The following is a 23,849-nucleotide window of genomic DNA, read 5'->3' as shown; positions in this document are numbered from 1 at the left end:
TAAGTAATGAATTCACTCCCAGTTGACACTGTTTTAATTTTAAAGTCATCTATCATCAGAAACCATAAAGTAAAACCACTCTTTGAACCACTGTGTGACCATTATTATAAGAATTTCCTCTTGATGACAAACACACGCAGAGTCAAATGACGAGGCTGTTTCTTTATCTACCACTGAGAGGCACGTGCTGAAAGAGTTAACCCTCCTCGCGCAGAGCAGCAGCCACCCTGCAGAGAGAAAGAGGCGGAGTTTGCTTCACACATAGTTTTTGTATGTTCAAGGGGCCAGTCAGAGTGTATGTGTGAGTGTGTGTGTACGGGAGTGTGTGTGTGTGACACAGAGGGACAGAAACGGGGCTCAACATGGACCTGAGACTAGCCGTGAGTTGTGAACTGGTCCCGGACCTGAAGTGAAGACCCAGCGGCTCCTGACTGACCACACACACGGGATTATTATGCCCAGCGCCAACGTGTCCGTGCGAAGTTTATCAGAAGTGGAGAAATACCTCAGCAGCCGGATGGTGAGTATCATGTGAGTGTGTGTGTAGCATTGTTGTGTCATAAACGACAGGTCCCCTCACTGTACCAGCGACACAGTGCTGTGTGTTCATCCCCACGTCATGTGAAACAACAGCTGCGCCGCGTAAAGCTGCTCATCTCCGGCTAACAAAGAGCCTTTAACCCGGTGACACATCCAGGACAATGAGACAACATGTCTGAGTGCTACATGATGTCTTCAACTGTCTGTGAACTCATCATGGGTTTGTCCTCATATTTGACGATATTCAAACGGGTCAATAATCGATATGTGCTGCTTTACATCCAGATTAGCTCTAAAACTAACCATTATTTCCAATATCGATAATTTAAGGAGACACCACCCTGGTGAAAACTGTGTTTTTCAGTGTACTGGTCAATTTGGCTTCAATAACATGTCTTCTATCAGAGTAGTGGAGAGAAGAATACACACTGGGGTTATTTTAGTTCAGATTTTTGTTCTGGAAATGTGTGCAAAAAGATAAACAGAACATTTCAGATAAAAAATGTTTTCATATAGGTAATCAACTGGGGTAGTTTCACAGTGATATACATGAGTTACATTTTGCACCTGTAGTGTCTTTTTTGTCTACAGTAATGTATGAAATTTCACAATTCATCTATTTAAAGGCCATTTTCTCAAAATAGGACATTTCACTCCAAGCCACAAATTCTCCACTTCAGTTGCACCAGACTTCCCTGTTTTATTCCCACCTATATTCTGAAGGTTTCTACAGAGGCATTTGTTCATATATCACTCATGGCCTGATGTATAGAACATTTTATTCATTAGACATATTTGATTAGATAATGCCTCATTTGCATATTTGACATAATGTTTTTAAAAGCTTGCAATACAAAAAATAACTGTCTTAACATAAGTAATCAACTGGGGAATTTTTATGGTGATTTTTATTAGTTAAAACTTGCAGCTGTAGTGTCTAAAATATATGTGGAATTTTACAGTACGTATTGTGAAAGGCCATTTTCTCAAAATGGGGTTTTTCCTCAAACTCTGAGCCCAAAATTCTCCACTTCAGTCGCACCAAGCTTCCCTGTTTTATACCCATCTATATTTTGAGTACATATATCACTCAGCCTGATTTATACAACATTTATCCCTCAAAACATGACAAAATGACAGCATTTTCTAATTTATGGTGAGACAAAAGTATGTCGACTCCCAGTGAAACAAGAACTTTGAACCTTATCCAATGTTCAGATTTTTGTTCTGGAAGTGTGTGCAAGAAGTGCATTTAGGTAATGCCTCGTTTATATTCACACAGGACATTTCAGAAAACTTGTAATATGTAAAAATAATAATAATAATAATAATAATAATAATAAAGTAATCAACTGGGGTAGCTTCATGGGGATTTCTCTGAGTTAAATTTTGCACCTGTAGAGTCTTTTTTTGTTTAAAAATATATGTAATTTTGCAATACATTTATTTAAAGGCCATTTTTTCAAAATAGGATTTTTCTTACAGTCCGAGCCAAAAATTCTTCACTTCAGTAGCACCCAGTTTTATTCCCACTAAGGTTTCTACAGAGCGGCTTGTTCGTATATTGGTCATAGCCTGATTTATAGAACATTATATTTCTCAAAACATGACGAAATGACAGTATTTTCTTGTTTATAGAGAGAGAGACTCCGAATGAGACAAGAATTTTTTATCCAATGTTCAAATCTTTGTTCTGTCAAGTTATGCAAATTAGCACGCTTATTTGGACAGTGCCTAACTTGACAATTGGCATCACATATTTGAAAACTTGTAACACAAAAAATAATTTTCCTAACAGAAGTAATCAACTGGGGAAGTTTCATGGTGATATCTATTAGTTTAAAGTTTTACTCTCTTCACCTGTAGTGTCTCCTCTTTATCGATTATTTATTGTTTGGTCTTGAAAGTATCATAAAATAGTAAAAAAAAAAAAAAAAAAAAAAGCCCACCGTAAGTCCCCATCCCAATTTGATGTCCTGAAATGGCTTGTTTTGTTCGATCAACAGATTTCTAGCCCAAGAAACATGCAAAATATTCACATGGGTGAAGCTACATCCAGTGGATTTGGGGGATTTGAGCTTCAAAAATTACTCAAATTATTAGTTGTGATTATATCATTATGTTCTATTTGAGTGATCGACTAAATGTTTAAGAATTGAGCCTGGTGATTCTGATGGATGTTAATTCATCTCTATGGTGATTCATTTATGCTGTAGTTCGTGGTGACGTTGTATTGCATTGATTCACCGGTATTACTAATGTTTGTTCTCCTCCTAACATAAAAGTAAATCACCTACACAACAGAAACTGAAAGACCTGAGTCAGGTATTTGCTGCAGTTGTTTTGCACATCATCTCACAGGTGTTTCTGTTTTTGTGGCCACTATGACTCAGTGCCTGACCTAGTTTCTTTGGAGGAAAAAAAAAAGAACCTGACCTCACGTAATTTGACGGGTGGCTTATGTTAACCATTTCGTATGTCCTGACATTTAGAATATGCAGCATCAGAGCAGATGTAGACAGATAAACATACTTAACGATTTTATCATAGCGATCACATACTTTTCATTTACCACCACACAGATTCTTACAGTATAGACTTAACACACTATGATAATCATATGTGAAATCTTTAATGAGTGAAGTGTGTAACTAGTGTGGATGTTTTTTGTTTACAGTAATTTTAACCCAGCAGCAAAGAGGGCTTTGAAATCCCGTTGTCCTTATTACTGTCAGAGCGTATCTTTTCTTATATCCTTACACTTAAATGTTGATAACCAGGCAGTTTTATTCATATAGCCCAAATCCAGTGGTGGAGGAAGTATCTGGATCCTTAATTTAAGTAAAAGTACTAAAACCACACTGTGAAAATACTTAATATTTCAAGTTATAGTCCGGCATTTAAAATGTTACTTAAGTAAAATAAGGAACATGTACTCAAAGTACTTAAAGTACGGAGCAAATTCTATTAAGCTCCAAATTATTCAAAATGAAGTACAAAAATGACTCAAATGTTTATAAAAATAGTTGGCAATTAAATCTCAGTCAATCAGCTAGTTGATTAATTGACTTACCGTTTCACCTGTACTTAAATAAACTGTTACGTATGACAAAAAAAAATCATATCTTACAAACTACTCTATGTTTTAATGCAAAAATTTGTAAAGTAACTACTAACTAAAGCTCACAGGTTTGCTCTGAAATGTTGCGTAGTAGAAGTATAAAGCGGTATGAAAAGAGTAAACTTAAGTGCCTTAAATTCATACTTAGGCACAGTACTTGAGTAAATATACTTAGTTACATTCCACCACTGCCCAAATGCTTAAAAACCTGAACAACAGATGCCTCTCTTGTTCCTTAAACCATTGTCTCAGATAAAAAAATAATCCCCTACAACACCTTCAACATGACACCAACAGGTTTCAGGGGAAAACCATCCAAACATCCGTCAATGTTAATGTATCATGCTCAGAAAAATCCCCTAACGTTTTATGACAGATCAACCAGAGTATGCATTTAAAGCCAGGTGCTCTTAGTCTCAGTGACACTGAGAGGAGGAATGCTCAGCCAAGTGTGAGTCTGGTGCAACCAGAAAGTCAGTCAGGTGTCGTACAGCAGGTTGTTTCTCTTTCTAACGAACTCTATGTGTGAGCCTTCGGGCCTGCAGCTCCCGTCACCTGTCGCCTTCAAAGGGATCACGCATGGCAGCTTTTCTTTGGCCTGTTTAGCTCTTACTAAAACTGCAGTATGGGCCACTGCAGATGCTTTGGATGGAAATGTAACACTGAATCTTCTAAATGAATCAAATCAATAACATTTCCTCCTGAAAGATTCACAAGCCAGCTTCTCAAGTAAACAAATTAGACGGTTGTGGTGTAATCATCAAGACAATATAATAGAATAACATATCTGACAATGTGGCTGGTTTGTCACCACCGGACTGTGTAATTATGCTTTTCCTCCTTTTGTTGGCTGCAAACGACATTCCAGTTTTGTTCCTCAAAAAAGCCATTGTGCAGCAGATATAGTGGGTTAGAGGCCAAAGATGATGCAACACCTCCGCCTGAGTTTTTAACCCTCGCTGGATGGTGACTCTGTGGAGATATGCGTGCCATTTCTCAGTGACACGTTTGTCCTCACGTGAACCTTCACCTGAAGCTCTCTAACACGCATGTCAGCAGACAAAAGGCAAACACATTAGCCATCACAACAGTATAATTAGCAGCCTCTTAATGTGCTATGTTCTCCATGATGTGAAGCATTAACAGTCAACTATTGTTCCTTTTTTTATTCTTTCTTTTTTGATGTTTTTCGTGGCTAATGAGCTGCTTGACTCCTCACCAACCCTGCAGCATCACTGGCTCTATTCGCTCCCTCACTTCGAATGAGAGCATTGAATATAGCTGCATATTTATCTTAATTGAATCCCATTCAATACGTTCTCAGTCCACGGGTGCAAGCTGACGCTGGGAGTGTTAATGGGCTATTGATTTAGTCCTGGACCAGCTTGTCTGTGAGATAATAGCGAATATGTCTCAAGCAATTCACTCCGCTGACCTCCGGAGGATTAGTCATTCAGGAAACTCAAGACTTCAGACTTTGATGGTGGTTTTATTTCCCCTGTCATCATGATGATGCATACTATTTGGCCTCTAAAAAAAGGCTTTTGCAATCAAAGCGCGGCCGCATAGGCAGCTGTGGGATGCAGATGAGAGGAGGAGGAGATATCGGGTCAGCTTTCTGACTACAATCAAAGATGTGCTCCCTGTCGCTCCCCCTCGCTCTCCCTCTCTGGTTTTCTTCCCATTTCCCTGTGTGAGCTCTGAGTGGGAGAGTGTCTGTATCCATGAGGATCAGCTGGAGGGAATACCAATAAGCACCGCAGGCTTCTTCCCCTCTGTGGCTCTGTTCTCTGCTGAAGGGACGGTTTTGTTCCATCTCAATGAGTGTGCCAGCTCTGTTGCCCCGTGTGTGTGTGTGTGTGTGTGTGTGTGTGTGTGTGTTATTTATCTGGGGTGCGCAGAGGCCATGACGGAGGGGGACGCTTAATACGTGCCACCCTATGCTCCAAACAGCACGGCCTCATCATCTCGACCCAGCCTCCCTCATGTCACTGCAAACACCTGCACTCGTGGTTTCATGTGTGCCCACATGACCTGACCTTACACTGTGAATGATGGTTCCACCAGATTAGAGCTGCGATTGTGAATACTTGCAAACATTACTTCCTCTTAATGGGGACAATGCTTTCCTGTTTGCATAAGAATATTTCTGTGGGTTTATTAATCCCACCCACCCAGCCCTAAACAGGGAGGGACAGCGAGTTTAGCAAGAAGCAGGCTCAGTTTCTGTGCATCCTGCTGAACCAATGTTTACTTCACTAATGCTGCTAAGAATTTAGAGCACACCCACTGCAAACTCACCCAGTTATGTGTGATTTTGCCTCATTCCAGTTCAGGACTTTAAAGGTCCAGTGTGTAAGATTTAGGGGGATTTAGTGGCATCTAGCAGTAAGGACTGCAGACTGCAGCCAGCTGTGTTTGCTCATCTCTTTCCTCTGATAACTTAAGATCCAGACATTTAGGAGGTTTTAAACTAGAGACAAATTTTCTGCAAAGGTCTCTTCCTCTTCAAAAGAACCAGGCCTAGTGATTTAAACTGGTAAAAACACTGAATAAAGCTGTTTCAAGCAACAAATCAGTGTTTCTCAGAAGCTATTTGGCATCTCAGGGACGGGAAGCTAGCCCAGCACCTGCTAATATGTGCCCACCTGTGTTAACTTAATATCCAGATGATCTGTAGGTTTTTAACTGGAGCCAAGTTATCTGCAGAGGTCTCTTCCTCTTCAGAACGAAACAGACCTGGTGATTTAAAATGGTAAAAACACTGAATAAAGCAGTTTGACTTTAAAAATTCAGTGTTGTCCCAACACTCTTGTAATGGAGGGGCTGCCAACTATGATGGCTGACACAAAAACACAAATGGCCCTATCTAGAGTTAGTGTTTGGTTTGTCTGTCCTGGGCTACATGGCGGTGCAGCATGAGCCCCCTTTCCACCGAACGCTTTCAGTATGGTGCCTTTGGAACCAAAAGTAACCCTTCACACATGGTACCTAGACCCTAGCGTTTCCACTGCAAACAGTACTCTTAAATGTGGGCAGGGTTGTTGTCACTCACTGCTCCATCCAGCACTCACTGTATTTCCTCCTTTATCAGTCTGCACCTCGTTTATCGTCCACAGAACAAGGCTATACGCCGACATTTTCATAACAAAATAAAACAGGCTGCAGTGAGACTCTCTCTCCATGGGATATTTAGAAATAGCAGGTTTGTGCATTTAGTCCTTCTCAGGCAAGCTCAGGGGTTTAGTGCTGCCGTAGCCCACAAGAATGAAGCTCTGCAATGAGTGAGGATTGGGATATATGCCGTCCCCGACGAAATTAATACATATAAACGCTTGAAGATCCACTCATTACTAAACGTGTATGTCATTCAAAAACTAAAGTAATGGTCAAAGTTGTCACAGTAAAATTTAGGTGTGCTGATGAATTCAGGTCGTCAGCTCGTACATTAAGTGACATTACAAGTAAACGTTCCATATTGAAAGTTGCCGGCAGTCGGCCCAGCGAATTAAGTAATTTTTTCCCTCAGACTTCAGCTGATGCGACAGTCTACTAATAAAACTCTCCACAGTATGAATAGTGGTTACATGAGCCTCAAAACCAGCCACAACTCAGCCCTGATCAGAGTGACCGTCCTCTATTGACCAATCAACAGACTGCAGTGTTCACAGCTCCACCTTTTAGTACCAGATCTGTGTGCTAGGTACCCCAACAGAGGGGGGACCAAGAATGGGGACGTTACAGAATGGTTCCATTGGTACCATCCACAACTTTTCACAGTGGAAATGGAAAAAAAGTGTACTGTACCGTACTGCTTGGTGGAAATGGGGCTATAGTGATCTCTGTGGACGAGGACCTGCTCCCAATATAGATATAAACAGCTTATGCCAACTTAATGAAAACAAAACGATTCTTATTTTTAGGTGATTATACACTAAAGAAAACATAGTTATCATTTTTATTTCTGCATGTACAGTATATCCCCCTAAATTCACACACTGGACCTTTAATGCTGAAGTGCTGCATTGCTGTTTCTTCCAGTGCTGCAGTGGGCAGACGGGGGTAAGGTCTGTTTTTGCATGAAAAATTGAGTCTCTAACTAGATCATTGATCCAAGAGAGAGCACACTGCAGTGCAGGAAAAGCAGCATCTGCAGTTTCTCCTGACTCCCCCTAACTTTGCCCCCAAAATGTGGCTAAGATTTCTCAAGCAGAGCAGCACACAGCTCTCCCTTGTTGGGTTAAGATTGAGGCTAATGCAGTCGGATCTTTATGTTATGCTGTCTAGCGAGGTCATATTAAATGGGTCACGGTGTTGGACAGACGCTGTGTGCTATGTAGGGCAGCGTGGGGAACAGGGGGCTCAAGCAGGGCTGAGGTGCTGAGGGAGGCACCCTGGGGGCACACAGGGCCTCCTGCAGATCCTGTTGGAGGAGATGGTGATTGGGATGATGTGTGCTGCTGTGCCGTGTTTGGGAGCATCCTCCCTTTGTTCTATTCCTGTTCTCTTATCAGTTTCAGTTTGTGTATCTCCTGCTCTCCGTGTTGTCTTCCGCTTCACGTCTGTCTCTCTTCTTCTGCTCTACTGACACACTTAATATCACTAGGTGAGTCAAGCAGCAGTGGGCGTATGCCTGGCTCGTTAATTTTAAAAGACAACATTTTCTCACATTCATAGTGATAAGCATATGATCAGACAGATGGGTCTAATAGAGCCCAGCCTTTAAAGGTCCAGTGTGTAGGACTCAGGAGGATATATTGGCAAAGATTAATATGATGTAATAAATATATTTTCTTTAGTGTGTAACCACATGAAAATAAGAATCGTCAGGTTTTACCCTAGAATCCTTTGGTCCTTGTCCACAGAGTCCACCATTTTGCACCACCGTGTTTCTAAAGCAGCCCAGAGCGGACAAACCAAGCACTGTCTCTAGATAGGGCCATTTACAGATTCTTGTCTGCCGCCGTAGTCAGCACCCCCTCCGCAACGAGCATTTATTTTTTTCATCCATTTTCTGTAACCTGTTGGGGGTCGCTGGAGGCTGGAGCCTATCCCAGCTGACATTGGGCGAGAGGCGGGGTACACCTTCGACAGGTCGCCAGAATATGGCTGACACATAGAGAGAGACAACCATTCAAACTCACATTCACACCTACGGACAATTTAGAGTCACCAGTTAACCTGCATGTCTTTGGACTGTGGGAGGAACCCAGAGTACCCGGAGAAAACCCTAGTGCCACGGGGAGAAAATGCAAACTCTGCACAGTAGGGCTCCCCCACAATGGGGTTCGAACCAGGTAACTTATACTTATGTAACTTATCAGACAGAAACGTTGAACACATTAGCAGGTGCTGAGCTAGCGTCCTGTCTCTAATGGTAGAAAAACAAAAAACAAGTCCAGGGACTTTAACATTTCTAGTAGAATAAAATACGTAGACACAGGGATAGAGGGCATACTGCTACTCACTTAGGCCATTACAATTCATTATCCTTGAGATACTCGAGTACAGGGCTCCAAATTCTGACAAAGATTTTAATCTTATCCTTGTTAGAAGACCTTAATCTTTCTCAATACAATACATTCATCAGCTCTCTTATTCACATATCACATGTTGGTGCACAAACTGACTTCCACATAAGTAGAATAAGTGTCTTTGCCACAACTGTACCAAATGAAATGGCGTGAGTTTCATACTTTGCTGCCAAAGGTAACGCACTTGTGGCACCCAGGACAGCAACTAGTGGGTGGGTTAGGCTCCCAGTTCTTGTTCTTCTCAAGGGCATTAGAGAAACATTCAAATATGCTCTTACAATAAGTGAACAATTTCCGACACGTCCAAAGAAAATGTGTTAATGTCCCGTCTGCCTCTTTACACCAGCTACAGAGGGGGAAACATCGGGGACAATCTTATGCAATCTGTCTTTGAGAGAGGAGGAGACTTCGCCAGATAATTCAGCTCCTGGTAAAAAAATCTCCTGAACAAAGAACATTGAAGGAATTCTAACCAGAAGAAGTTTCAGCTGGTTGCAGTCTCTAATCTCACCGCTAGATGCCACTAAATCCCTCTAAATCTTACACACTGCTCCTTTAAATCCCAGAGAATAACAGTCAGTTAAAGCGAGTAGGAGTTCATCCGATCGCTCAGTGACCTCTCATTTAAGGACTGTCCACCTCACTGTCAGACTTCACCACTGCCATCTGCTATGCTGCAACAGCTCCCCCCGCTAGTTACTGAGCTTTCACCCCTCCCTTCGTCTCCAGCCATCCCCAAAGACCTTCAGTCCTCGGCCCGTTTCACCCTACTACCTCAACCACCCCCGGAGAACGCCTACATAAGTGTTTGAAACAAATGGAGTGAAAAGTAGGGCAGCTCCTCAGCAGATTTGGGAGGACATTTTCATCAGTGTGAGGCTAATTCATTTAGCAGAGCCACTCATCCAGAGAGACCCTCAGATTTCTCCAGCCGTTAGTCAGCGTGGGTAGAAATTTCGAGTAGCGGCAGCGGCGGTGGAAATGGGCTGATTAAATTCCTCATCAAAAAAAATAGTCCGATGTCATACTTGTTTTTGGGTTTGAGTGCGAGTGAAACATCTGGGTTGTGTTACTCGTGTTATCTGAGCTGCTCTCATGAATCAGGCTTCATCCTGCCAAAGGCCATCTTGTTTTCATAAGACAAAGCTCCGGCCCCTCATTCCAGCTGCGTCGTACAATGTTGGCTCGACACGCACTCCTCCAGGTGCACGAGTGTGAATATGGAAGTTGCATGGATACGCTTTCCAAACATCTTCCACACTGCTTGTGCTGCAGGCCTCAGCGGTGATCCATCAATGGCTGTCAGGTCACAATGTGACCTATGTCATGCTCATTCTTAATCTATGATATCACAGCACCTTGAAGCAATAAACCAACACTCTGTGTTCTGTGTTTGGCCCCAAACGTTAAGAGAATATTGAACATTTCAGAGTTAAGGCTGGTGATGGGAGAGTGCCTGAGGAGCTAGCTTAGTTCCAGTTCTGCATAAATAGCATGCAGTGAGTCTGAGCTGTCTGGTCCAACAGGCAGCTCTTTGTGTTTGCTGTTTGAAAACTAAAAAGACTGGGTAATGCGAGCAACTTACACACGAGCCTGTGCTACACTTCCTCTTTAAGGAACACATGAGGCTTCTCTTTCTGTTGTATGACAAACTGGTTTGACAAAAGGACGGCTTATGTGCAAAACTGATTGTGTTGTCGAGATATTGCTCACACTCTGGAAGGAGCAGGATTGTGATTGGGCGCAGGGCTCCTCAGGCTATACGTCAGGCCATTCAATCCATATGCAGTGGCTCGCTCATCAGAGTCCTGGACAGAGCAGAGGTAGGACATGACAAAGTGTGCTTTTTTCTGCCCAGACAAAGAGTCCTGTGTTCGAGAAGGACAGATGCCAGAGAGGGGGAGAGAGTGGGTCGAGGACAGAGGCTCAAACACCCCAGGCATGCTTGTAGAAAGAAGCATAGCATTCTCTGGTTACACACTACACATAAATAAGTATGTAATAAGTATGTACAGTATGATTAGAGGCACCATAATAATAACACTACAGTTTTTTTTATACATGTACAAACACGACTACAGTTTACAGCCATGCTAGCGGCTAGTTAAGGCCGTAAAAAGGCACAGTGGTGCCTTGAGGCAAATGTTGGTGCTAGTGTGGTATACTGTTTACCAGAAGGGGTTATCTTGGGTCTGAAAAGTGAAGCCAACAGGCCTTTTCCACAGGAGACATTGTGACCTGTCTCAGTAGGAAAAGCACAGGTGTAAATAATGACATTAATGATGGCTGAAATCCTTTTAGCTGCTTTGATTTCAGGTTCCTGGCATTGTGCCACTCACTGAATCACCTGAACAGAGCAGAGCCATCATTAGTGTTATTACTAACACCTGTGCTTTTCCTGCTATGACAAGTCAAAGTGTCTGCTGTGAGAAAAGCCTGTCTGGAAGCTGAGTCCTTTACAGGTCTGATTTTCAACACCTGCTCCTGAACTGGCACCACAACGTGCAATACCACACCCGCCTGCCACCCACACATATGACCAATTAGTTCTGCAACCTGACCCCAAATCCTATAATTACCATGTGCTGTTCAAATAATTTTAAAGTTAAAGGATGTTTAAAGTGGACATTTAATACATGTTAAACAATGTTTTAAAATGAAGGTAATTAAGGAAATACAGTTTAACTCAATACTTTTTGCTTATTCTCATAACATTAAGCAGCACATCTTCACAGTTAACGTGCCTGTTAGTAATGCACCTCATTGAAGCAGCTCTCATATTTCAGCTAGTGTAGAAGACCGATCCGACATGCAATTCAACAGTCAGAGGACTAAAATGTTAAAAATTAAATTAAATTATCTTTATTCCTTTTTTAATTTAATGTATTTATCAATTCAACAGCCGCAATCTGCAAATGAAATTAAGACAAAATATAATTTGCGAGTAGCCTTTTTTGTGGATCACCGCGCGGGTACCCGTCCTGATGGAGGACTTGTGCCTTAAACCAGCATCCAATATCATAACGGCCAGCAGAGGGCGACTTCACTGGTTACAAAAAGAAGTCTTTTAGATAGGAATAGAAAGCCCGATCAGTCTTTTTTCAGCATTGGCAGTTTAAAAACAAAATCAGGTAGTGCAGCAAAATGCTGCCTACCTACTTCTGTTTATACAGAATGCGCCTTTTTTGGGGCAATGGGGGGCGTGAACAAGTAACAAAACGTGTGGCTCAGCTAAGACGTAAACAGTGACGTGGGAGGGAAGCCGCGGCTAGTTAGGCAGCGATAGTCAGGCAGCGATTCTCTCATAAGTCGGCCCGTTCTTCACTGTCCCGTCAGATGACGGTTAATGGCCTCTTCGTTTGCGAGGGCAAGGAGGGCGCGCAATGCCTTGTCTCCCCAGTTGCTCATCTTTACAGTGTCTGTCAGGTTTGCTACTAGCTGCTCGCTAAGTCCTGCTATCAGCTGTTTCCTGTTTTACCACCGCCAGTGGGTCGCACGTGCGGCGTCATCAACAGCTCCTCCCACAAGTCTTTAACAGCCCCTCCTGTTGCGGAAGGCTGCCTCGGCAGCGTTGCCAGGTGTACAATAATTATCGTATTTGTACGATAGTTTGGCCCTTTGTACGATGTACGATCAATAATCCCAAAAAAGGCCAAATGTACGATAATTTGACCATTTCATGAATGTGTGGTTGTAATCAGTATGCCGGAGTTGTTTTTTGTGAGCCCTGAAGGCATCTGTTCCCATGTGACATGTTTCCAGCCAATCGCACTTTGCTTAGCATGAGATACGGGTGACGTTTGTCTCTGAACAATGAGCACGATTGGCTGAATGGTCAGCTGTACACGCCCCACGAGGCGCTAAGACCCATCTGGAAGTCGAGCGAGAATGAGATTCAAAACAGAAGAAGAGGAGGAAAAACAGAAGCAAGGAAAATGGAAAATAAAGTAAACACTAGAGTGACTATATTTAAGCAATATCACACGAGAGGGAGTGATGTTGTAATGTATATCATCCGAAGACAATTACAGCCATGACGATATAACGTTACATTACAACATCACGACCTCGAGTGTGATATTGCTTTTATACAACAGGTCAACAACAGCTTAAACAGCAATGCTGAGTAAGGAAATGTTAACAAAAGGTGATGAAATAAATTATTTAAGTATGTTATGTAGCATTGGGTATGTATATATGTATATATGTAAAATTGGGCACATCGGATCAACTCGCCATTCCCCCTCTGGGTGTCTAAACGCTGGCAGCTGGCCGGCAAAACGGCTGAACATTCGTGGAAAATCTGGCAGTGTAAAAGGGGCTTTTATTGGATAGAAGTCTATGAGAAAATGACTGTACCTCTCATTTGATTTATTACTTCAGTAAACATTTTACCAATAAGTTTACAGTCTCAATCGCTAGTTTAAAGTCTTCTTTAAGACAGCATTAATGTTAAAGCTTGCAAATGATGGTCCCATTTAGAGCAAAATATACGATAAAGCAGGGTATACTTTAGGCTGTGGCTGACTTGTGATTGACAAGTCGCAACCACAGTGGTGTCCTTGGGTTCTCAGTCATATCCAACCCTTGCTCCTCAACAGCTCCACCCTCTCGTCCAAATATGGTCACCTTGGGCTCAAAAAAAGATAGGAGTACAGTAGTCAGTAAACTAGTGGGTGACATTACGGTGGCTACGTCCTTTTATCCAGTCTACGGTTTAACGTCTTAGTCTAGCGTGTTAGCATGCTAACATTTGATAACTGGCACTGAACACAATGACATCTGAGGCCTACATGAGGGACATTAGTTATGTGGTCTTAAACCAAAGTATTAGACAATTTGAAATTATGAACATATGATAGTGTAACAGGAAAAGGTCATGGTCACACATGAGTTAAACAAACATTGGCGAATACTCACCTCCAGATCACTTACATTTAATGCGAGCAAAAGAGCGGTTAAAGCATTTGCTTCTGGTGGCAAAGCAATTTCGCATCTTTGCATCGTGTGGAGTTAAACTCTGATGTCTGACGGGTGAGGTAGCAACCTCAGCCAATAGCAAAGAAGTGTTGATTGTTGCTGTTTTTAACCAGCCAATATTGTTTGATATTGGCCATGAAAAATACAAACTGCAACACATGGCAGTGAGTCTGGAGGAAGACCATGGAACGTAAGAAAATGGAAATTGTACAGATAACATCATATTTTAAGCTAGCTAACATAAGTTAGCAAGCTAGTTTTCCATGTCCGTCACATCGGGCACTGCCCACATTCAGCACAAATATTGCCTCGCCAGGTAATAGTTGCTTGCCTGCATTAACTGATATGTGACTATGCCCAAAGTCAGGGGACCACCAAAATTATTAGGATTCATTTTCTCAGGAACAGGAATGTCTGTGTGAAATTACAGTCCATAGTAAAATGTAAGAAGTACATTGCTTAGCTGATGAGAAATTTCAGTCTGAACCAAAGTGGTGGACAGACAGACAGACTGACAAACATTGCCGTCCCCAGAGCCACGGCACTATAGCATGACTAAAAACAAGTATAAAGCCTGTCTGTGTTGCACATCAAAGTGAAACCACATTCTAGGAGTAAATGGAGACGTGAGAGATGACTGTGTCACACTGTTTCACACTCACGAACGAGTTTGACAAGTTGAGTATGAGGTCACCGTTTAAACAGCTCGTAAATGGGAGTGTGTAACTGGATAACATAAATCCTCCTGAGTGAGAATGTGTTGTTGTTTAGTGTTATTCAGTGTGTGTGCACAAGTGTACGTCCAGTCATACTTAATCACCCTGTTATTGTTAAACCCTGTCTTGAGTTCCACCTGACCATCATGTGTCGAGCAGTGTCAGTGTGTGGTGAGCTGTGGATGCATTGGTCAGTTGTAAAGGTGCTTAGTAGCTTGCGATATGCAGCCGTTACGTAGTGATGTGGAAATGCTAAGCAGGATTCAGCCCTAAGTCTGCCTGAGTTAGCTGTGATCTGTTTATTTGCTTGAAACTAGCCGTGTTACATTTGTAAAGGATTAGTGCAGCTTTGTACAGCCCATAGTGCTTGTTGTACAACACTTTGTGTTAGACTTGATCAGCTTACACCTCCTGTCATTACATGGGCGTTGTACTGTGATAAACTTGCACGGTTCTGTGACTTGTGAAGCTGCTGTTATACTGCGGAGTCAGGACAATTGAACTGCAACTTCTCTTTTAAAAGTGCTGCTTTGAAACCTAATTAGATTCTGTCTTCACAGCTGTCTTCAGTTTCCTCTTTATGTCACGTCTTTAGGTTTCCTGTCGTAGTCAAACTTGCTTGCTTGAGCCATATTTAGCCTGTTTCACTTCCTCAAGTCTACCCCACACTTCTGTGCTTGACAGTGAACTATTGACACCTCAGTCAGAAACCGACTGCAATGTTAAGCCTCTATTAGGAAAATGGTAATTTACTGTAAAAATTGGGGACAATGTCTGGAAAAGGGATTTCCTGTGTGACATTATCACTGACCTACATTAGATGTGCACGCTCCACTTCTTTCACACACATTAATAGCTGTTATCTGAATTTTTGTCATCCGTCTCAACTGTGTGCTATACTGTGAACAAACAGGATTAAAATTTGGCTCCTAAATCACAACAGATGTGCCAAATAAGAGCATTACATACACACCCAGATGGTCTCACTGTGGCAACAACAGACAAGCAGAATACAGCACAGGCCGGTCGCCATGTGGAATAACTGTATATGAACGAGAGCAAAGTCAGACACATCAAAAAATGCATTAAAGGAAATGTTTTATTGCCTGGTAGGCTTAGGCAGCATCTAGTTTTTTATACTGTCAAACCTAAGAGACATTTCACCAGGATTAACGGTATATGACGGTATTTGTGTACAGCAAAAACAACCAAAAAACAAATGTAAAACCTGAGCTACTGGTGACAGAAGTCCTTGTAGCGTGTATGTCACTGTCTAACTCACAATGCTGTGTTTCTAATATGCAATTAGCCTACTTTGACAAGTCTTGCCTGGTTTAAACACTTTTGGGAGAGTAATAAATGGAAAATAGGCGCCCTTGCCAGAGGACCCATTGGCACTTGTTGCCGCGGCAGATATCGACACATCAACTCTGTTATCCCCTCATTCACAGTCACCATCTTTCTCTGCTTAGCTGCCTGTTCCACCAGTAGACTGACCTCTGGTGGCATGAAATGTGCACTACAATACATCGCCTCCATACAACATCTCCCTATCAGTTTGATAGAAAAAAGAGTGTCTGTATTTTTGAAGGTATAGGTAATTATACCTTCAGGATTTCTGAATGCCCCGACATATATCTAGATCAAGATCAAGATTAACTCTGTCTTGGGCCCTACACCCATACTGCAGCCATAAAAATACAACATCCAACATAGTACTTTAACAAGTCAACATTATACACCAACGTGGCAATAACACAAGAAACACAAAAGGTTAAATGAACGACATCATACGCTAAAAATACCTCGAAAAAAATGTAAATCAGCAACTTACTGATATATTGGAATACCTTGATACCACCCAACTCCATTGCCTGTGTCTGAGGGCTCATTTATACTCCCTTTACGCACCCAAATAGATTCATCCATTTCAAATGTTGTAAACATCACTGTCCTCATACTTCGATGCGACCTTAAAGATACCACAAGTACAGTCAATAGGCACTAGAGGGCAACCACTTAACACCTATAACTCTTTCAGTAATCAATTATAACAATGGATGATTAATATTTACACATGTAAGCACTAATCTCTTTTCTGCTGCTGCTAATGACATGTTCTGCCAGTGTTGCAATGTTCTTCTATAGGGAAATATGTCACTTCTGCCTCTAGTGCTTTTAAAAATTGTATGACTTTTTATATTGCATCAACTTTGCCTCAAGTTTTAGCACCGAATCACCCTTTTGATGATCATTACATCCTTGTGTCTAAAAAAAATCATGTCTTGTTGATGAGCTCAAAGACGTCTGTGTTGTTTTTTCTTTGCTTATTTGTTTTTTGTTTTGTTAAGAGACACAAGGCAACTGCACACAGCTACAGTGGAGTCCATGGGGTGTAGCAACATCAGCAGATCAAATTGGAAAAAAAAAAAACCAACCCCGCTCCAGTTTAACCTAATTATCCAAACCATTCATTGATGAATGAGGGTGACAGTGGCCTCCACTGTTGTTGTGCACACATGCAGTTTTGTGTGCAATTGTAGATTGTAATCGACAGTCAAAGCTGTTCACCTTCATTTGACCTTTGGTATAAATAAGCACCCTGTCTCTGTGATAAGATAAGGTGGTCCTGTGAGATAAAATCAAATAATGTTTCATTACCAAGAGGAATGAAAGTCAAAACTAGAAAATATGTTCTTGTGTGCTCTTATTTGTAATTGGAAATAAAATTGGAAATGTAGTTTTTGTTAACATTTTCCAGATGACTTGTTTTACTAATTAGACAAATTTCCAAAGATCATCTCTGCAAATGCACCAAATCTAATACAGAGTCTAATCTTTGTTTCTTCTCTTTGTAGGACCGGAGTTCTGAGGGCAGTTTCCCGAGCATCTCTGGGTCGATGCGTCGGGGTTCCTCAGAGAACAATCTGGACCTGGATCTGAGTGATGGAAGTCCTGGTCCCGCTCTGGCCTTCGAGGTCCATCGTAGTCGTTCCTGCTTGGACAACCTCCAGCAGAAAATACTTAAAGTCACCGAGCAGCTGAAGATTGAGCAGACGGCTCGGGACGAGAACGTAGCTGAGTACCTGAAGCTGGTGAACAGCGCGGACAAACTGCAGGTAGGGCGCATCAAGCAGGTGTTTGAGAAGAAGAACCAGAAGTCAGCTCAGAACATTGCCCAGATGCAGAAGAAGCTGGAGCAGTACCATCGAAAGATGAAAGACAGTGAAATCCTCCACAGTCCATCTCCTCACCCGTCCATTGCACATAAACACAGCACCATACCCAGAGAGTCTCCCAGAGAGCTCCTGAGGGACATGACTGGCAGCGGCCGACACCCGACCATGGACAAGATTAAGACCATCGGTCCAGGTGTTTCCCTCTCCCCTCCTTTCTTCTTCAGCAAACCCAGAGAGTTCGCCAACCTCATCAGGAACAAGTTTGGCAGTGCTGACAACATCGCCCACCTCAAGACCACGCTGGATGCTTCCTCACCGCTGCCCACTGACAGCACAGGAAAGGGGCTGAGCAGCAGCACCTCTCTGGTGGGCAAGCCCAAGTATCCCAGTGATGACGAGTGCTCCTCAGGGAGCGCCTCAATTTCAGCAGACAGTAACGGGGCCCCAGCAGGGGGAGGAGTGTCAGCTGGGCAGGTGCAGGGCCAGCAGGCCGGGGGAGACACCCACAGCAGACTGGCCCTGACCCTGGAGGAGGTGAGGGAGATAAAAGAAGCCCAGAGCCAGTTGGAGGAGGACATGGAGGAGATAAAGGCTCAGTTTAAGAGAGAGTATGGCATCATCAGCCAAACACTGCAGGAGGAGAGATACAGGTATGTCTATATTACGTCAAGAAACTGTATATGACATTCATATTCATAATTTAGAGTCTGCACATGGTTTTGAACATGGAGCTCGCTCAGCTGGCGGCTAGCAGCTAAAAGTGCTAGCAGGGAGAACAGTGCTAACAGCGGCATTGAGCTAGCATTGTTAACCTTGGGGAGAACCAGAGGACGGACACGAGGGTACTGCAAGGACAGCATGGGTTGGGATAGCGGTATTAACTGCTGTGTGAGTACAGTGCAGAGTGGTGGCGATGAGCTGGCCAGTGGGATACACACACAGGGACTCATATGGACTCACATGCACTAACATGCATGCACCGCAGGACTGGTTACCACAACAATGAACAGACACAGATGGAGCATGACTTCATTCTCAGGACGCCGTTTCTCCATTATATTTATATAAATAGCTATTTGCTGCTGTGTTAAAGCTCTGACTGCCGTTTACAGCTCCTTTTTAATATTTCATTGTCCTCCATACATAATACAGCATCAGGCTTGAAGTCCAATATGTAATTATCCAGGTTGAGAACAGACATAATGAAAACTAAAACATGTAAACAACCACAGCACTTAAGGAATTTGGGGATATGTATTTAGTAAATGACAGATGTAATTAATCACATTAACATTAGCAGAAGCCCTATATACACAGTGTGTTTTATATCTGCCTATAAATTATCATATTTTCTAATACCTCTGCATCATCTACCAGGTACGAGCGCTTGGAAGACCAACTAAATGACCTGACAGAACTTCACCAAAATGAGATGACTAATCTGAAGCAGGAGCTGGCCAGCATCGAGGAGAGGGTGGCCTACCAGGCTCATGAAAGGGCCAGGGACATACAGGTATATAGTAGTTTTAGAAGTTTTTTCAACTCCAGGAGTTCAGAGCACTCTGACAAAAATGCCAGGCGCCTAGAGCACAGTAATGCAAGGTGCGTCGCAGCACAAAAACAGCGAGCAAAAAGCTTCATTCTCATTAAAAACAATTAACAAGCAGCTCCTGTGTTCAGTGAGGTAAAATTACAGTTTTTGTAAATGAGGTCTGGCTATGAAGAGATGATATACAAGTCTCAGTTCAGTTTCCCATGAGAAACCTCTGTCTGTTTGGGAAGTACCGATCATATGACTGGATAAATGAGACTTGAATTATATTGCATTAGTAATGCGAGAGTTTGTAAACGGATGTTTTGATATAGTTTTGTGGTTGTTAAACGCGGACCCCTATGACATCAATTCATCAGGAACTTTCTCAGTTTGCAGATTTTGCGTTTGTGGAGGCATGTGAGAAAAACAGTCTCTTTCATGAGTTCAACATAACATGGGTTGAGTAATTGATATATGAAAGATCATTTGGGGGGGGGGTAAAGTGTTCCTTTAAAGTAAAATCTCAACATGACTGAAGCTTGTCTGACATCTGTTAATAAGGCTTCTGCATAGCTCCAAGAGATGAGGCCATTATCATCTAGAGGTGAAGGTATTAATTGCCTGTGTGTAGTGATTTCCTTGATTAGATGATGTTAGAAAAATCAAAGTCTGTTTTGTCATTTGACATTCATCTTCTCTGTCCTTGCGCCTCTCTGCTGAAATGTAATTAATCTTCTAATGGAAGCTGAATAATTGAGGAGTAAAAGGTCAGCATAATGCCCTTTAGCCATTTGGAAAACATTCAGACCCTCAAAGTCTCTCTCCGTCTCTCGCAGGAGGCGCTGGAGTCGTGTCAGACGCGTGTGTCCAAGCTGGAGCTCCAGCAGCAGCAGCAGCAGACAGTCCAGCTCGAGAGCCGTGACGCCCGAGTCCTGCTGGGAAAGAGCATCAACATCATGCTGGCCATCATCACTGTCATCCTGGTGTGCGTCTCCACCGCTGCCAAGTTTGCCGCTCCAATGATGAGGAGCCGGCACCATGTGGTAGCTACCTTTTTGGGAGTTTGTTTTCTGACCATATTCTGGAAGAACTGGGACCGTTTACAGTACGCCATAGACAGGCTGTTGGTGCCTGCGTGATAGAGAAGCGTGCACACTGAAAATAACGCTGCAGAAACATGGACACTGTCTGTTGTCAGGATAGGACTGTCTATGAGGATTGGTTGTACAATCGTCAGAAGACACGATCGCCATGCATTCACAGAGGTCACTGTTTTTTAAAATCAAACTGAAATGAAATTTTGGTGATTTTTTTTTTTCTTGTCTAGAACTTGAATGTGTGTCGCTAACACTTTTCATTTAACCTTTAAAATAATATTTATATAACTAGTTTTGTTACTTCTTTAAGGATTGACATGAAATCATCAGAAGACATAAAGTTAATTCAAGGATCAAGAAGGGTGGACAGACGTGCACATGAGACTAATCTTTACCCCAGTTTTTTGGGAATTAATCAGTAGATGAGGTCAAATTTGGCAAATGATTATTCTTGCTTCAGTTCGACTTTAACATTTCTCAGACTGTTGAAAACAACACAAACAAAACCTCAAGCTTTGCATCTTGTTGGCCACAGATATGAAATGTTGAAGGGATAGTTGGACATTTTGGGAAATACCCCGAAAGTTAGATGAAAAGATTGATACTATTCATATAAATGTTAGGTAAATATGAAGCTACTGCTAGCGGCCAGTTAGCTTAGTTTAGCATAAACACTTGTGTAGTATGTGAATTTGTCAGGGTAGTATTGTCTCGTATCAAACGCAGCTGCTTGACGGTCACAAGATTTGACAGCTTTTCTTATTCTGCTTGGCAAATGCAGTCAAGCATTGCGTTATCTCCAATAGAGTGCTGCAGCAATGAGTCCTGAAACCCGGAAATGAGTTAGCGTTTTAGTACTCCCATTTCCCTTGTCTTGAAGGCAATGGGTTTTTGATTGTGCTTGAAATGAGGTCTGAAGTTAAAGCTTGTGTTAACGTGGTACCCACTCGTAAATCTTGAAGCCTTTATGTGTCTTAAAAAAGAGGGTTGCTAACAAGTAGCTAAATCAGACTACAGAGGCTCATCACGTCAAACTGCGCTGAACACATCTTTACAATCTTGTTGCGGTGGCGATGTCAACCATAGTCCATTCCTAGCCAAACGTTAGCTTTTTACCTCTGGCGATTGCATTTACACTTCAGAAATAATAAAAGTGTGTAAATCTGTGAAGATTATCTTGCCCCACAAAACGAGTAAATATAAACTTTTGTTTGCCACAGAACAAGCAAAAGTCATTCCCCAAAATATATGTGTACTGTATCTGCTCTTTCGCTCACTTGTCTTCCTTTGTATTTATTTATTTATTGAACTAAAAATGAATGCTTTCATGGTACATTATGAATGTTTGTGGCTGATACTGGCTGGCACTTATCACCAGCTAATCTACGTTACTGAGTCATCGATAGCTGCCACATTTTGTTAATATTTACAGCTTGTCAAACATCTGCCCACAAACCTAACACTAAAATCCTGTATAATTGAGACAAAGTTAGCATACATAAAAACCAAACGTAACTATGCCCCTAGATCGTATAGCTTATGCCACAACACAGGAGTACCTGATGACAAAATATGCTGCTGTTAGCTAGCTAGCAAGCTAACATTAGCATTAGCAATATTGTTTGTGGTACCCAGTGATTACAGAATTAACATAATAAACAAACTTATGGCTTATATCTGACAGCAGTAAAGTGGTAGTGAAAAATACACATATGCAGCATATTTACAATGCTTTGGTGTTTATCGCGGAAGACGGACGACATTTCACAAGATTGAAATGTGTTTGTGGTCAAGCCCCTTGCGCTTTGTTGGCAACATGGTGACCATGAGGTTTAGAGATGTCCAACGTTGCACACTCAAACTTCTTTGACTGTCATGAGTGCACAATCTTGTTTCTCATAGTGTACTGCATTTTGCCATTCTTCTCAGTGTGAGCGCACTTATGCACTCAAAATATTGAGTAAAAGTACAGAAGACACAATATAGGAAATGGCTAGCTACCTGTTTCCCCTTGTTTTTAGCCTTTACGCTAAGCTAAGCTAAGCTAACTGGCTAATGATTGTACCTTCATATTTAGTGGTTTAAATCCTCTAACTGCAAAAATAATCATAAAGCACGTTTCCCCAAATGTTGAAACTATTCTGTTAAATGAAGAATCTACAGACTAAAGCACAGAGGCAAAGGTCATTCTGTTTTTTCATGTGTTCATTTTCTTAATTTCTTATTGCCTTGTCTGCCCTGTGTGGTCAGTCATCTCTTAAAGTTCTTCTGTTTACTGTTCCTGATATTTAAAGTGCAATATATTTGATTTCTACGAGCACTGTTTTTAAACTGTTTCTTTTAGGAGTGTACGTTACACGTCGATATTTTACAGTGACGGGGTGCTGTGGAGGGGGGTTGGGTGAGGAAGTGTCATTAATGTTGGCATGAGAGATCCATAACCACTGAAGCCACTGCTGGGCTTGGATAAGACCAGCTGTCTCCTCTCTCAAGGGCCAAAAATCAATACCACTGCATTACCGTGCTGGTGCTGTGGTTATAACACACACCAGCTCTGCAGAGCAGGAACACATGCACACACACCCATACAGCATGAGTTTGTCACTTGGCTCTCTTTATGTCTTTTGGGTCAAACGTTTGTCATTTATACTAATAATGTGATTGAGAGGCGATGGGTTATACTGTGATACAAGGCCTTTTTCTGAGGAAAAATGCATTTCCCTTTTTTTAAGAAGCAACAAACAGCCTTCAGTACTCCAATGACGACAGAGGAGCATGTTACAGGCTCTAAGTGATGATCTATGAGCCAATTTCTCTTGGACTGATTAACGTGTTATTTTTCATATTTGTCTTACGAACATTGCCTATCATGATCTCACATGAAGCTACGGACCACTTTTTAATGTTTGTCTGCCATAATAATGTTTGTGTTGACGTTTGTTGTCGTCTTCCTGTTGTTCTACTGACTGTATCATATTTTTGTTCCTGTTTTTACACATTTGAGGAAGTTTTACTTTACAGAACTACAGATGTGGTTTACATTCTCTCTTCATCTCTGGTGCACTACGTGATCAATCAGTTGTGTTTTCATGCATTACGTGCCTTTGTCTGACACGTTCTGTTAAATTAAACAAGCCTTTTTAATCAA

General features: G+C 42.0%; 1 protein-coding gene across 1 annotated transcript; it reads left to right on the top strand.

Annotated features, from left to right (window-relative positions):
• The first annotated feature begins 269 nt into the window (after positions 1-269).
• Positions 270-23,849, top strand: LOC125887656 (transmembrane and coiled-coil domain protein 3-like). Its single transcript, XM_049574644.1, has 4 exons — positions 270-520; positions 17,750-18,720; positions 19,448-19,583; positions 20,441-23,849. Exons 1-4 carry the CDS (start codon positions 455-457, stop codon positions 20,741-20,743), a joined length of 1,476 nt encoding a protein of 491 aa, XP_049430601.1. The 5' UTR covers positions 270-454; the 3' UTR covers positions 20,744-23,849.

This window comes from Epinephelus fuscoguttatus, linkage group LG4 (assembly GCF_011397635.1).
Source record: "Epinephelus fuscoguttatus linkage group LG4, E.fuscoguttatus.final_Chr_v1".
In the NCBI taxonomy this organism is placed as follows: Eukaryota; Metazoa; Chordata; class Actinopteri; order Perciformes; family Serranidae; genus Epinephelus; species Epinephelus fuscoguttatus.
Note: the sequence above shows the minus strand (reverse complement) of the source record. Positions and strands in the feature narration are given on the sequence as shown.